At 39.1% G+C, this 13,127-nt stretch overlaps 1 protein-coding gene and 1 long non-coding RNA gene across 5 annotated transcripts; one reads left to right on the plus strand and one right to left on the minus strand.

The window, feature by feature from the left end:
* Nucleotides 1-34: 34 nt before the first annotated feature.
* On the minus strand, nucleotides 35-4,487 carry LOC121683506. Its single transcript, XR_006022803.1, has 5 exons — nucleotides 3,940-4,487; nucleotides 2,992-3,039; nucleotides 2,680-2,734; nucleotides 343-1,010; nucleotides 35-267 (listed from the first exon to the last, which is right to left on the minus strand). It is a non-coding gene; the product is annotated as an uncharacterized LOC121683506 (long non-coding RNA).
* Nucleotides 3,901-12,843, plus strand: gdpd1 (glycerophosphodiester phosphodiesterase domain containing 1). 4 transcript variants are annotated; one of them, XM_042063130.1, is made up of 11 exons: nucleotides 3,901-4,062; nucleotides 4,497-4,649; nucleotides 6,849-6,891; nucleotides 7,285-7,420; nucleotides 7,621-7,666; nucleotides 8,136-8,257; nucleotides 8,368-8,457; nucleotides 8,560-8,693; nucleotides 10,346-10,405; nucleotides 10,525-10,576; nucleotides 11,130-12,843. In XM_042063130.1, the coding sequence occupies exons 2-11, from the start codon at nucleotides 4,514-4,516 to the stop codon at nucleotides 11,265-11,267; spliced, it is 957 nt and encodes a 318-aa protein (XP_041919064.1). In that variant the 5' UTR covers nucleotides 3,901-4,062; nucleotides 4,497-4,513; the 3' UTR covers nucleotides 11,268-12,843. The 4 variants fall into 4 exon arrangements, with proteins under 4 accessions (XP_041919064.1, XP_041919063.1, XP_041919066.1 ...); XM_042063129.1 differs by having other exon boundaries at nucleotides 3,902-4,055; XM_042063132.1 differs by lacking the exon at nucleotides 3,901-4,062 and adding an exon at nucleotides 4,115-4,165.
* Nucleotides 12,844-13,127: the final 284 nt, after the last annotated feature.

Consider the following 13,127-nt stretch of genomic DNA (forward strand, 5'->3'; position numbering starts at 1 on the left):
TCAAAACAGTTGTTTATTCACATTCTGATGCTATTTCTAGGTTATTTGGGGTGTTTTAAACTATGGAAAATTCTCACAGCACCTTTAAACAAGCCCACCACTATAACTCATGATATTACAGTATGTTTCTTAGTCTGCGATATAACTTTCTCAGATCATTCTCACTGTTAAAGCAGTCTTTGTTGAAGAGTGTCTCTCACCTGTCAGTTCAGACGTGGATGCTTCAGGATGTGCCAAACAGAAAGTTCCAAATCTCACTGACTGCTGCTGTGGAGGAAAATATTAGGTGCTTTATTTGTCCCTGCTCCAGAAATATATCATATCTTAGTTTCCTATACTTACCGAACATAATGTGGTCATGTCATGTTCAACTACAAAATCACCTACACAAAGAGATATTAACAAGGGGTTAAGCAAGGAAAGCAATCAGATATGTTAAAATACATACTGACATTACATGTTAGAACTACTTTCTCCTGTCACATGTATTAAGTGGCCTAAGTATTAAGTTTAAGCTTACTAGACATGTATTGCGGTGGGGCCTCATAGGACCTTAATTCCAGCCTTGTTTGAAACCCGACATTGAGATCTGCCAGCCTTATCTTGTCTCAGCAGCATAATGGTCTACATTATGATGTGCATTGCTTAATGTACAAGATGCAGTTACCCTGGGGGCTTCGCAGTATTCCGTTGCACCTGCTTGACCTCCACTACCCTGCACTGGTTTCCCCACTCACAGCAATACACACCCACATCTGAAGCCTGGAACCGGTCAATGCGAAGTGAAAAAATTCCTCTCTGAGACAAAAACACAGTCAATCTGCCCATCTTATGGTTCAGGAAATCGACTCTGTTTAAGCTGTGGATGCGGACGATGCATTCCCCGTCTTTGCTCCAAAGCACAGGGTCATTCATGCTGTTGTCAAAGCAACAAGGGAGGATCACTGTGGAGTCAGAGAAAACTGTGATCGTTGTCAGGTTACCACACTCACCAGTGCACAGCTTGTGTTCTGAGGACACATAAGAATGATGACATCAGTGCTGACATACTGCATGAGATAAAGTGAAGTCAAGTAGGAGTCAAGTGTACTTTGATTAACAGTATGATAAATGCAGGTGAGGTTTGTGATAGCCTTAATAAATTTACATTTGAATATAATCACAAAATATTCTAACTGATGCTTTTCCAGTCAGTAAAACTTATAAAACTTTGGTCTGAGCATACCCTTATGAAAATTAACTATGGTTTCACTATCGTAAATAGCCATGGTCCTTCAAATAACCCTGGCTTTTAGGTTTTTATGGTTTTGTGGCACTTGTTTTGGAACTGTTTTGGGAGACAAAGCTGACACCAAAATTGAGCTCATTTCCCTGTTAGAAGATACAGCCGACTGATCCAAAATGTATGCCTGTACTGTGCAAGTCTCTTTGACCAATTTGTTAAACTGAATAGTAGAATCTAATGAATTTTAATGCAATGAATTGAGCTAGAGAAAACATACATAACTCTAAAAAACATTTTGTTATGTATTGGTTTACTGTTACAGAGTTCTCGCGAGAGCACAATAGAATTGTCTCTGCAAGACACTCTGGCAAAGAGCAATGATGCACGTTACTTTTTCTCCTTGCATTCCGGGGAACCAGCTAAACTGATAAAGACAGCGCTGCAACGTTGGAGGACAGTACACATTGGTCGTACTGTTATCCGATTGCGTCGAAATCCGAAATCATTCAGAGTAAACATGGTCTAGTGTTACCAATTGCGTGCAGTGAGATTTTTAAATGCACTCTTGTTGCCGCCCCTCGAGTTGGGCCATTACATTGCTCTTTGCCAGACCCTTATCAGGGTCTGGATTTTCCAGGCTATTGCTCAGTTGCTGACATTGTTTTTAATGTGATTTCAATGCATGGAATCATGTACACAGAATACATTTAAAGACTGGCTGACACTGTCATTTTTTAAACTTCTTTGTTACTCTGGCTGATAAACATAGGGCTCCGTTTACAATATGACATAAACCAAAATCTTCATTAAGGATATGAGAAACTTTTAACCTGGGAAGTTTTCCCCATATTGCTAAAACTAATTGTAATGTATTATTCTCTGGTTTCAATGATTATTCTACACTTTTGATATTTTACGCAGCAACAGCCTGACACTCCCTGGAGGACTGCAGGACTGACAGTGGATTTTAATTAATAATATAATAATACTTTTAATAATTTACCAAATGTTGGTATGGAAAATCCAAAGAATACCACCCATCTCGCACAGCTTATACTACGTTTACAATACATATTTTACAAATAAATGTTAACTCAAATGAACAACTCAAAGGGATGACTGATGTCAAGAGAGCAAGCAAGATGACATGACGTTTAGGTGATTTCCTGAGGGTGCATTCTTATTTCCAGCACAAAGCATAGGTATGTATGTGTATAGCTACAGGGTAGAGCCGGAAGTGTTTCAGAAAAAAAAACTCTGGAGTACCTATCCAAATAGATCTCACATTAGGCAACAATGTTTGTTGTATAACTTATGTCCTATGAAAATAAAATCTTGTTTTAACTTCATGAGCAACAGCTCATTATATGTGAGAGGTCATAAGCATTGGGTCTGAGCTTTAACACATATAGGCTACAGTACATCCTGTTTCCAAACCAGCAGATGACACCAACCTCAGATGGGCTGCAACTTTACCACTTGCCATCAAATGCTTTCAGCATACACACACTTGAAAAAGCAAACACAATAAACAGTCTTTAACAACACAGATACTTCAGGCACAGACTGGGCTGAGCGTTGGTCAGTCATGTGTGGTGAAGTTTACACTGAGGGTATCGGTGCAAAGAGGCAAACAGGAAAACAGAAAAACAGGAGTGATGTGCTCACACCTCTTAGTTTTAGTTAAAAGCCTGGCAACTAAGTTCTGAACAGTCTGAAGCGGTGGTGATGTGGATTTGAGGTTAAGGCAGGTAAAAGGCTGTTACCGAGTAATCCAGGTGTGATGAGATGAAGGCATGCAATAGTCCCTGTGCCTTTAAAAAATTAACATAGATTTTAGTTTGTAGATTGCATAAACAATAATAAATTATTAGGCAGATCAGGGGGGTATTCCGAGTATGTGGTTTAGTGACAAACCTGGGTAAGTTAACTCAGAGTAAGTGGTAAAAGAAGAGCTGCATGTCTTCATTCTCCTTACAAAACAATGCCATATAGGACTCTTGTTGTAGGAGGTTACTTACCTGAGTTAACTTACCCAGGTTTGTCACTAAACCACGTACTTGGAAAACCCCCCAGTGCTATGTCATACAAAAGTCTTTGATATGTTTGTTCTGGTGTATCTATTTTATAATTCTTAGTTTGATAGAAAGTAGCTTTATGTTCTATAGGCCTACTTGTTTTCCAAGCTTGTATACATTTTACTATTCTTATAGCAAGAAAAAAAAATAGTGATCATTTGTATGAAAAGAAGCTAGAATAGTATTAAAGAAAATTATACTACCATAAATGTGCTTGGTCTAGTCTGAATTGGATTTTTTGTTATTAATCTATGCAAAATAACTAACATAAAAAACTTTACACTGCAGATAACTTTACACCTGAAAGGAATAGGATAGGCTATTCTTTCAATAAAAAAAGTCAGTAAGCTATACATATTATCCTTGTTTCTGCTAATTTATTCAAATAAGCATTTTATCTCATTAACTTTGCAATGTTCTAATAAAAAATGTAAGCAAGTCTACGCGGAAAAGTAGCCTATAGGTCTTGTGAGTTCATTCGAGAAAAGTTTCTGCCCTGTCAGTGAACTGTCTCCTAAGACCGGAAGGGCCCAAGAAAGCCCCACAGTCTGTCTATGCACTCTACTATCATACCACTTTCCATACAAGAAAATGCTTTCCTATCAGGAGAGCATGCGCTGTAAGAGATGAACCTACCAAATGAACCCAATAAATGCCATCTCACAGATGTTGCGCAAGCTAGCCTACGAGAAATGTTGGATGTTGGGCTTGAGCAGATCAGTTGTACAGGAGTGTCTGAGACCTCGTGAAATGTCAGTTGTAAGATACTTCCTCAATTGCTTTGATGACATGATATTGTTAAATGGATCTACACCATGAAATAGCATTAGCAATAATGTAACGTAGCTGTCACTAGCTACCAGTAAGCACATCGCAGGTCTTACTCATCGCTGTCATAACGTAGCGAGTGTGTTACCTGTCTGTTCGTCTTTTTGGTTATTAATTTTTGTTTGTAGCCTATTAGTTAGTTTCGCCTATGAGCAATAGCTATGTTTAGGCTAACGTTAGGCTACTCAGCTGTAACGTTGACGTAGGTCAGTCAGGCATCTCGCTAGGACAGTTAGCTAGTAAGCTAATTTACTTTCGCATACCCATAGGGTTTAGGCTACTATAGTTCACTGACCGCGAAAGAGTAACGTTTTCAGCATGTCAAATTTCCAATTCTTAACGTTGTGTCGATAATATTTTCACAGAGAATAAAGACGCTGAGATGTGCGCGGCACTTTATATTTTGTCCACGGTGACGGGGTATGTGTTGACCTCCGCGCTACTGTTGAAATGTCCAGCTCTGTTACACCGACGAAAGCAGGGGGTATTCCGGAGCAGGCATATATCCCATCGCGGGGGTGAGTGAAAGTTACAGTAGAGCAATGTCCTTTTATGAATGCTTGTAGAGCTTTGGATGGTTGTTTGTTGTTGACAAAAATAATTTGATTATTTTTGTTATATACATTTAGCCTGCATTTAACCCTAATTCCTGCAACACATTCATGCAATTATAAGGCTTTTTTTACAGGTCCCTGTAAATTGCTTTCCGAGTAATTGGTTGATGAATGGCATTAACCTGACTCTCGCCATGAATTTCGTTCCGCTTACTGTAGCTCCGCCAATATGAAAGGTCAAAGTAACAAAAATTAAAGTAAATTACAAAGTAAAATGTAATTTAAGTCAAATCACCAAGTATCAAATTTAAATCTATCAACGGTCATTAAATGTAATCTAATTTGAAGTTTAAATCAATGTCATTTGAATTTTGCAATTGAATTTTTATTGCGTTAAACTTGAAATCAATTGAATAAGAAGTTGAATTAATTTGAAGTAATACATTACATTTACATTTCCCTGTTGTTTTCATTTTGAATGAGACTTAATATTTCAGCCTCATGCAATTCCGTGCACCACCATTTAATTCGAACGCTTTTACTTTGGACTTTGGTGTTTAGGTTGTACCATAGAATACCTGTCAATCATGCTCTGTCCCCCGCCCCCCCTCCACTGAATAGACCTCTCCAGAATAAGTCCCGCCTCCTAACTTCCATATCCATCCAACCTTCGGTAGTCAAATGTCTATGGGAAATAACATGGCGTTTTGAAAGATCGTACCTGTCAAACTCTGTAGGTGACAAAGTAGAAAAAGCTGCTGGGCAGATTGGCCTACAGACTTCTGCCATCTAGTTTCCACTGGATTTTTTGATTTTCGGTGTCGTTTAAGTAGTATAGTTTATAGTATACTACTTAAACGGCACCGACAATAAAAAAATCCAGTGGAAACTAGATGGCAGAAGTGTGTAGGCCAATCTGCCCACCAGCTTTTTCAACTTCGCTACCTACAGATGTTTTACCGGTATGATATTTCGAAACGCCATGTTATTTCCCATAGACAATCCACGCCCGGAAGTTGGATGGATACGGAAGTTACGGAGGCGGGACTTATTCTGGAGAGGTCAATCTGAGTCGATGATTTCAAGTTTAACGTAATTCAAAATTCAAATGACATTGATTTAAACTTCAAATTAGATTACATTTAATGACTGTTGATAGATTTAAATTTGATACTTGGTGATTTGACTTACATGACATTTTACTTTGTCATTTAATTTTATTTCATTTTTGTTACTTTGACCTTTCATACGCCTAGCTTCACTCACATCCATCTGGGGCCTCTTCCATTGAGAGTGATTTCAGCACGAGATTGTATGGTAGAGCCAATCAGGACGCAGGGCGGGAGTTTCATAGATGTGTCTTGCGTAGAAGCGACTGTGAGACTGTTATCAGCGTCACGGGTTGGCTTCGATGTGAGTGGTTGAAATAGCACGTCAATAGATGACGGACAAGTGGCTTATCCAATCATATGCAAGCATTTTTTGATTAGGCCCAGCCTTCTGAAGCAACACTTCAATGGATTGATCCCAGATGGATGAGTGGAGCTAGGCGGAACGAAATTCATCTGGCGAGAGTCAGGTTACATAGTCATATCCATGTTAGGTGAACTGACCTTTATCTGCATACTTTTAGTATTTCCTTCACAACAGTGCATTTGATTTTTACACTTCAGTGTTCAGTTAGGCCGGGGTTGAGGTCATTGTATGTCATGGAGTGATTTTTTTTAATTAATTTAAAAAAAATTGATCATATCATTACATGACTCATCAACATCAACCTCAAATAAACTGAAGAATAAATACAGTGTGCTGTAGGCCCTACAAAAAAATCATTTGAATAGATTACTGCATGAGATCAATTGTACCCTAGTCGCTGTAAAAATCATGGTGTATCTGAACCTATGATCTGAACTCAGGTGGCTCGTGGTTTAGGTAGACCAAAATGAGACTTAAAGTGCCTATGATATTATTAGTCCATCAACAATATAGGCTACTGCTGTGTAACATCATCAGTATGAACATGTTTAAACTCTCACTGTCTAGAGCATTTTAGAGCATTCCTAAAGCATTATTCATGCATATTTATTTAAATGTCAAGGGCCCAGTTTAGCCTAACTGTGAAATCATGTAATACATCATGTTAAATCAGGTTTGTGTTTACAGGAGCTGGAGAAAACTTGGAGAATACAATGGCAGCATTCAGACAGTGAGTATCAAATTTGGCCAATCTCTTTACTTCTGAAAGAAAATAAAACATCAGTTATTTTAAGCTCTAAATATGAGTTCATGCCAGTATTTAGAAATCATACTGTAAAGTAGGCTATACCACTGCCACCCACATCTCACTGTATATATATATATATAATAAGTCCTGAGTCCTGACTTGTTTCTACAGCAATACAGTGTGTGTGTGTGTGTGTGTGCGTGTGTGTGTGTGTGTGTGTGTGTGTGCGTGTGTGTGCGTGCGCACATGTATGTGTGTACGTGTGTGTGCATGCATGTTTGTTGTGGTATGGTGGCCTACGGCCTGTATGCTTAAGCCCCACTGTCCTCCACTAGTCTCCTTCCCACCACCTTCACCTTTTTATGTCTTAATCAGTGCGGTGCAGCTGGGCACAGACATGTTGGAGCTGGACTGTCATCTGACGAAGGACGAGCAAGTGGTGGTTTTGCACGATAGCAACCTGATGAGGTCAACAGGTGTGAGCGTTGACATCTCCGATGTGGCCTATGTGGTGAGTGACCAGACTGGACAAATGCTCTCTCACTATCTGTCCCCAGGATTCACACTAAGCTCACTGGCCCACTTTGACATTTATCTGCTGGACAACTCTCTGACCTTCACCAAAGAAAGCAGACACTCACTCTGTGTGTGTGTATGTGTGTGTGTTTCTGTATGTGTTTGTGTGTGAATGTTTGTCCTTTCTCTACACAGGATATCCCTCCTTACCTCTGCAGACTTGGTGTTACCTTTCAGAAAGGTAAGGATTGTTCTGAATGGCAAAATATGATGTTTAATAGATCATGTGTTAATGAATGTACTGTGTTACACATGAGGTGTTACTGAAAGCAGGTGGTCATCACCTGGTTGAAGAATAGGTCCACACAGTCAAATTGAAGATGCTACAGTGTGCTCTGTTCCAAAAGAGACACATAATCCATATTAAATAGCTAGACTTTTGTGCTATTTCATAATGTGTTGGTGTGTAAATTTCAGTACATTGAATGACACTGTACCTGACTGAGGGACTACAAAGCATATGAATAGAATAGGTGTAATTTGAGGGCATTATACCCCTCATGAGTTTGGAGTCAATTATGTATGGATATTCATGTTCTGTTAACATTTCTGTGATGAGTAGTCCATGAATAAGTGTTGAGAGGTAAAGGTGGGCTCCATATGAAGTATAGTCCAGTGCCTGGTGTGTAATTTATCCTTTGTCCAAATAGAGTGTTATTGTGAGGGAGGTGACGACAAGCGTATCCCTTTGCTGAGAGAGGTCTTCGAGAACTTCCCCACCACACCTGTCAACATCGACATCAAAGTCAACAATGACACCCTCATCAAAAAGGTCTGGTTTTCAACAAACCCTACTGTCCTTTCACTCGTATGGATTTTGTGTGCATAGTCTGTGGAGGCCCTGTCTGAAGAGATTATTGCTGGTCTGCTTTACCGCTGCAGGTCTCAGAACTAGTGGTCAAATACGACCGGGAACATCTGACTGTGTGGGGAAACTCTAACAATACAATTGTGAAGAAATGCTTCAAGGAGGTAAAGAATCAAAGAGTCAAAGTTTGTTAAGTGACTTGTCAGGCTTTAAGATATGTGAATGGCATGTCTCATTGTCCCCTGTGTCTCTTCTGTGGTGGTTAGAACCCACAGATCCCATTGCTGTTCAGCATGCCCAGAGTGCTGCTCCTGGTGGGGCTCTTCTACACTGGCCTCCTGCCCTTCTTCCCTCTCAAGGAGCAGTTCCTAGAAATCCCCATGCCTTCCATCATCACCAAGTGAGCAGCCATTCACACTCAGCCACACAGATGAATAATTTTAATAATGCATCAGCTTTTAATCATGACTTTCTGTAACAGTCCCTTTGGCTTGCGATGGCACAGAGCCACTTGTAGACACAGGCGCTACCACATGACATTTAAGTGTGAAGAACTTCATTGAAGTCTCAGGCTCTACTACAGCCGATACAGCTGATTAGTGTTCTGCTGATTGTGGTGCTGTCTGTGATTAAGTTAGTTGAGTTGAGGTGATTGAGTTAACAAAACTGGTTCAAACCAGAACATATTTGCAGATCTTTGTGAAGTTTGTACTGATTAATCAGCAGAAATGTGGTTTTTGTGTTTATGCCAGACAGTTAGGAAACATCATGGCTTTTTAACCATATTCCTCTATTCCATGAACATTGCTCACTAATCTCATGAGTTGAGCATAATTCGTTATTAAATTTATTTAAGTTTTTTTGCACATCAGCAAGCTTCTACAGCACTTCTGCTGATCCATTCCTTGGTAATTTTGACAAAACCAAGGTTGAAATGGGCGTCTTAAATTACTGCTGAACCAAAAAATGTACTGTTTGCCTCAAGTTCATGTCGGCTAAAAGATAAGACTTAGATCTTCTCAATGAAGGCTGACATTTATCGACCATAGTAGAGACATTACAGAATATTATGTTGCACTAATAGTGCATAGACAGAACACATTATGTGCTCTCACATTATGTTCTTTATAAAATAATGGATAGACATTACATTGGATACATTAGGCCTATGTGCAAAATATGATTTGGTGAAATAGCTTTATTTTGCTTACGTGTCAGCAGGCTGTACACATGCTCTGGAGAGCAATGAGGAAATCTTGGCTTACGCTTTAGAGTTACAGCAATTGAAGTAACGTTAGTGTCTGCCATCAAACACGGAAAAGCTTTACAGTAGTCACCTAGTACTGACAAAACTGGAAGGGAAATATGAGAGCATCATGATTGCTTTTGTTTTTTGTAGCCAATAACGTTACTGCAATTTGGTTTTTCATGGTGACATTATGATAGCATTTTAACAACTCTGCAAGTGCCACAATCTTAAAGCTGTACTAACTGGTATCGTAACTGTTCTCTGTGTTTTTGGGAATTTGTTCCTTTTGAAGGAACTTCCCTGAATTCACTGACAAACCATAGCTTCACTACTGAATCTAATTAGACCTCTTGCAGGTGCAGTTAACAACTTGTTGAGCAACATTTTAGCACAAAGTTAATGTTAAAACTTACTTTAGTGTGTCAATCAACATGGAAAATACATGTTTTCTTTTCAATAGAGATTGAGTCTCGACATGAGATAACAGCAGTGCTTTCTATATGATAGCCTAGCTGACTATTGGATACAATTTTAGATTTTGTTTTATCGTATTATAACTTTGACAGCCCTATTGAGAATACATCTGCCAATATATACAGTCCGACGGGTGATTTTACATGTTTCATACAAAACAATGACTAGGACATAGCCCACAGCAAATAGAATACTCTGCATTTGTCCAATTTAAGGGATATCATATCAGCTGTCTTGATGTTACTCAGGTTGCATGTTTAATGGTTTGTTTGACATCAGTGGGACAAAAATGTCACTGTTCAATTAAATGCAGCTTGTTTCACCCACAGGTTAAGGGACCCCTCTAGATTGACAAGGAGCCAGCGCGTGTTCATTTGGCTTGCTGACACGTAAGTCTGAAATTTTGTGTGAATTACAACTAAGCTGCTCTAACTGCTTTCCTTCTTTGGCTGCCTTTTTACCTTGTTTCATGGTTGAGATGATGCACATTTCCACTGCTCTTTTTCAGGCTACTGATGAGGAAAGCACTGTTTGATCATTTAACTGCTAGAGGAATACAAGTAAGCACATATTTGTCCCCACTTTACAACTGTTCATACTACTGCGATGGGAGTGAAGAGTCGGGAGGATGAGATTTAAGGACGTCCTTAAGAGATTACTTGGTGTCAGAGGTCTCAGCAATTCCACTGACTTTATGTCTGTTTTCCCACAGACTTTAGTCTGTACTTTTTTAATGCCTAAACAATAACACATCCCTTAAGTCATTCAAAGAAGCAAAAACTTCTGTGAACTACTTCTTCAGATTAACCCCAATCTCGTGCGTGTGCGCGCATGTGTGTGTTTGTGTGTGTGTGTGTGTGTGTGTGGGTGTGGGTATGTACACGCATGTTTGTTTGAGTTAAGAGGACCCACTCCACACATCTTCCTGGGGAAACTACTGTTCTTGCTCATAGTCTCATTGCAGTTAGAAAGAAATAAAGGCATACTTTCCATCATTATAAATCCAAGTGCAATGAGTGCATATTGTTGTCATCTTGTGTCCTCATTGTTAAATGTAAATATAAATGTAAAATGAATAAATGTAAATGTCATCTGTGTTCGTTAACTCTTCAGGTGTATATTTGGGTACTGAATGATGAGGAGGATTTCCAACGTGCTTTTGACCTTGGCGCCAGTGGAATCATGACCGACTATCCAACCAAGCTGAAAGAATTCATAGAGAAGAACAGTATTAGATTAAGTAAAGAGTGAGCAGTGTGTTTAGACACCCTGGTGTCCACTTAAATGAGGCGCATTTGGTGGGTCAAGATTCAAGATTGGTGGTGGAGACAGTTTTTGTTTGCGTGTCTGTCTCTCTGTCTCTTTTTGTGGAATTACACCAACTACCATTTTTTCAAGTTTACCTTATGTCTTACCAGTACAGTAGATAGACAACTATTGTCAACCCATTCAAAGGGCCCATTGTTGTGGAAACCATGTTTTTGTATTTGTGTGTGGAAAATGGAACGGCACTAAGAAATGGTTTAGGGAGGCCAACAGATTTTCCTTTGTAGTTTGAGATCTGTGTATTTTCAGCTGTGACATAGGCAGCTTATTTCTGGCCTTATTTCCAGGTCACAAACTGCCAAAACTACATTTATTTTCTTTATTGTTCTTCAAAACTTAGTGATTTAATATAAAACTGCAAATATCATTGTCTTAATGAAAGTATAAAAATGTCCACTTAAAGAAGTCTTCTTGTGTGAGGAGAATCGGTTTGTTCCAATGATGTAATGATATTGCTTTTGCTAGTTTGCAGACTATCTGTGAGATGTCAGTGCTGTTTACAGTGTAGGGCATCTAAACTTTATGTCTCTTGAGCGACATTTAAGGAATTCAATCACCAGCCACCTTAGAGGTATGATCCACACAGCAGCACCATCTAGAGATGCTCTTCATTTTATTTGTGCTATGACCATATCAGAGGAGGAGAAATCAGTAAACCAGAACTGATCATGGTTCCTGGCGCAGGGCATTAAACCTTAACCATGGTGTGGATTTCAGTGTGCTGCACCGCTGTCACCACTGTTTTTTTTCCCCCTTGTGGACTGTGGTGGTGGATGTCCCTTCTTGGGGCATCTGCTTCTTAGTTGTGGCTGAATGTATTGTTATGGAACACTAAGACTTGTCCTTGTTAAATGTGTTCTAAATGTGGCAATTCCAATTCAGGGGGAAGAAATAATTATTTACCACTGGGCTGTTTTTATTCAAATTTGCACAAGTGTATAAGGTGTTGTTTGGATGATTACGTATGTATATTTGACATTAGCACAATGTCTTTTATTTTTCATTATTTGTTTTGTTGGATGCATACTATTATACAGATTGTCATACACTGGTGAGTTGAGCAAGTAATTTTAAACAAGGTTAAGTATTGTTGATAATGTACTATTTATGCATGGACTTCTTTGCAATAAAGGGCTTTTAAAAAAGCACATAAAAATGAAGAAGTCATTGTAACTGTTATGGCTCAGTCAGACAGAGTCTTCACAGGTTTGTCCGTCTGTGCTACCAGTGTTAAAACCTCCGAAACAGATACTGTACAGTATACTGTAGGTGTTGAGTGGCTTTTCATTCTCAATGAGAATGTGTGGCAACAATGCAATATGACGAACTGCTAAAACAGGTATAGTTTTCCAGTCTGGATGTTTTGTAACATGGGCACTGTGTTTCACTGTCTTTTTCAAGTCATGTACCTTATTGCTGTTAGTTGTCTGAATTTTACGAATAGTGATTCATTTTCAGTGATTACTGTGTATGTCTGTTTAATAAATTATTTTTGAGATCATACCTGTCTGCAGTTTACATATCCATGTATTGATTTTCATTAATTGCATCAGCAGTGTCCTCATGCATGCATTTTTCTCCTCAGAATACGTATTTATTTAGACATTTGAGCCGTCTTCTTTTTCAGTGAAAGTGGTTGTCTACCACAAGGCCTACCACAAGGTCACTCTATCCTCTGCTAAAAGGTCAAGATTACAAGTGACATATTGTTAAGATGTATTATTATGTGATGCACTTTGCGTTTCTACTTTCGTTGGTAACAGGCGCCAGAGGGCGCCATGCTCC

Source organism: Alosa sapidissima, chromosome 15 (genome assembly GCF_018492685.1).
Source record: "Alosa sapidissima isolate fAloSap1 chromosome 15, fAloSap1.pri, whole genome shotgun sequence".
Classification (NCBI taxonomy): domain Eukaryota; kingdom Metazoa; phylum Chordata; class Actinopteri; order Clupeiformes; family Clupeidae; genus Alosa; species Alosa sapidissima.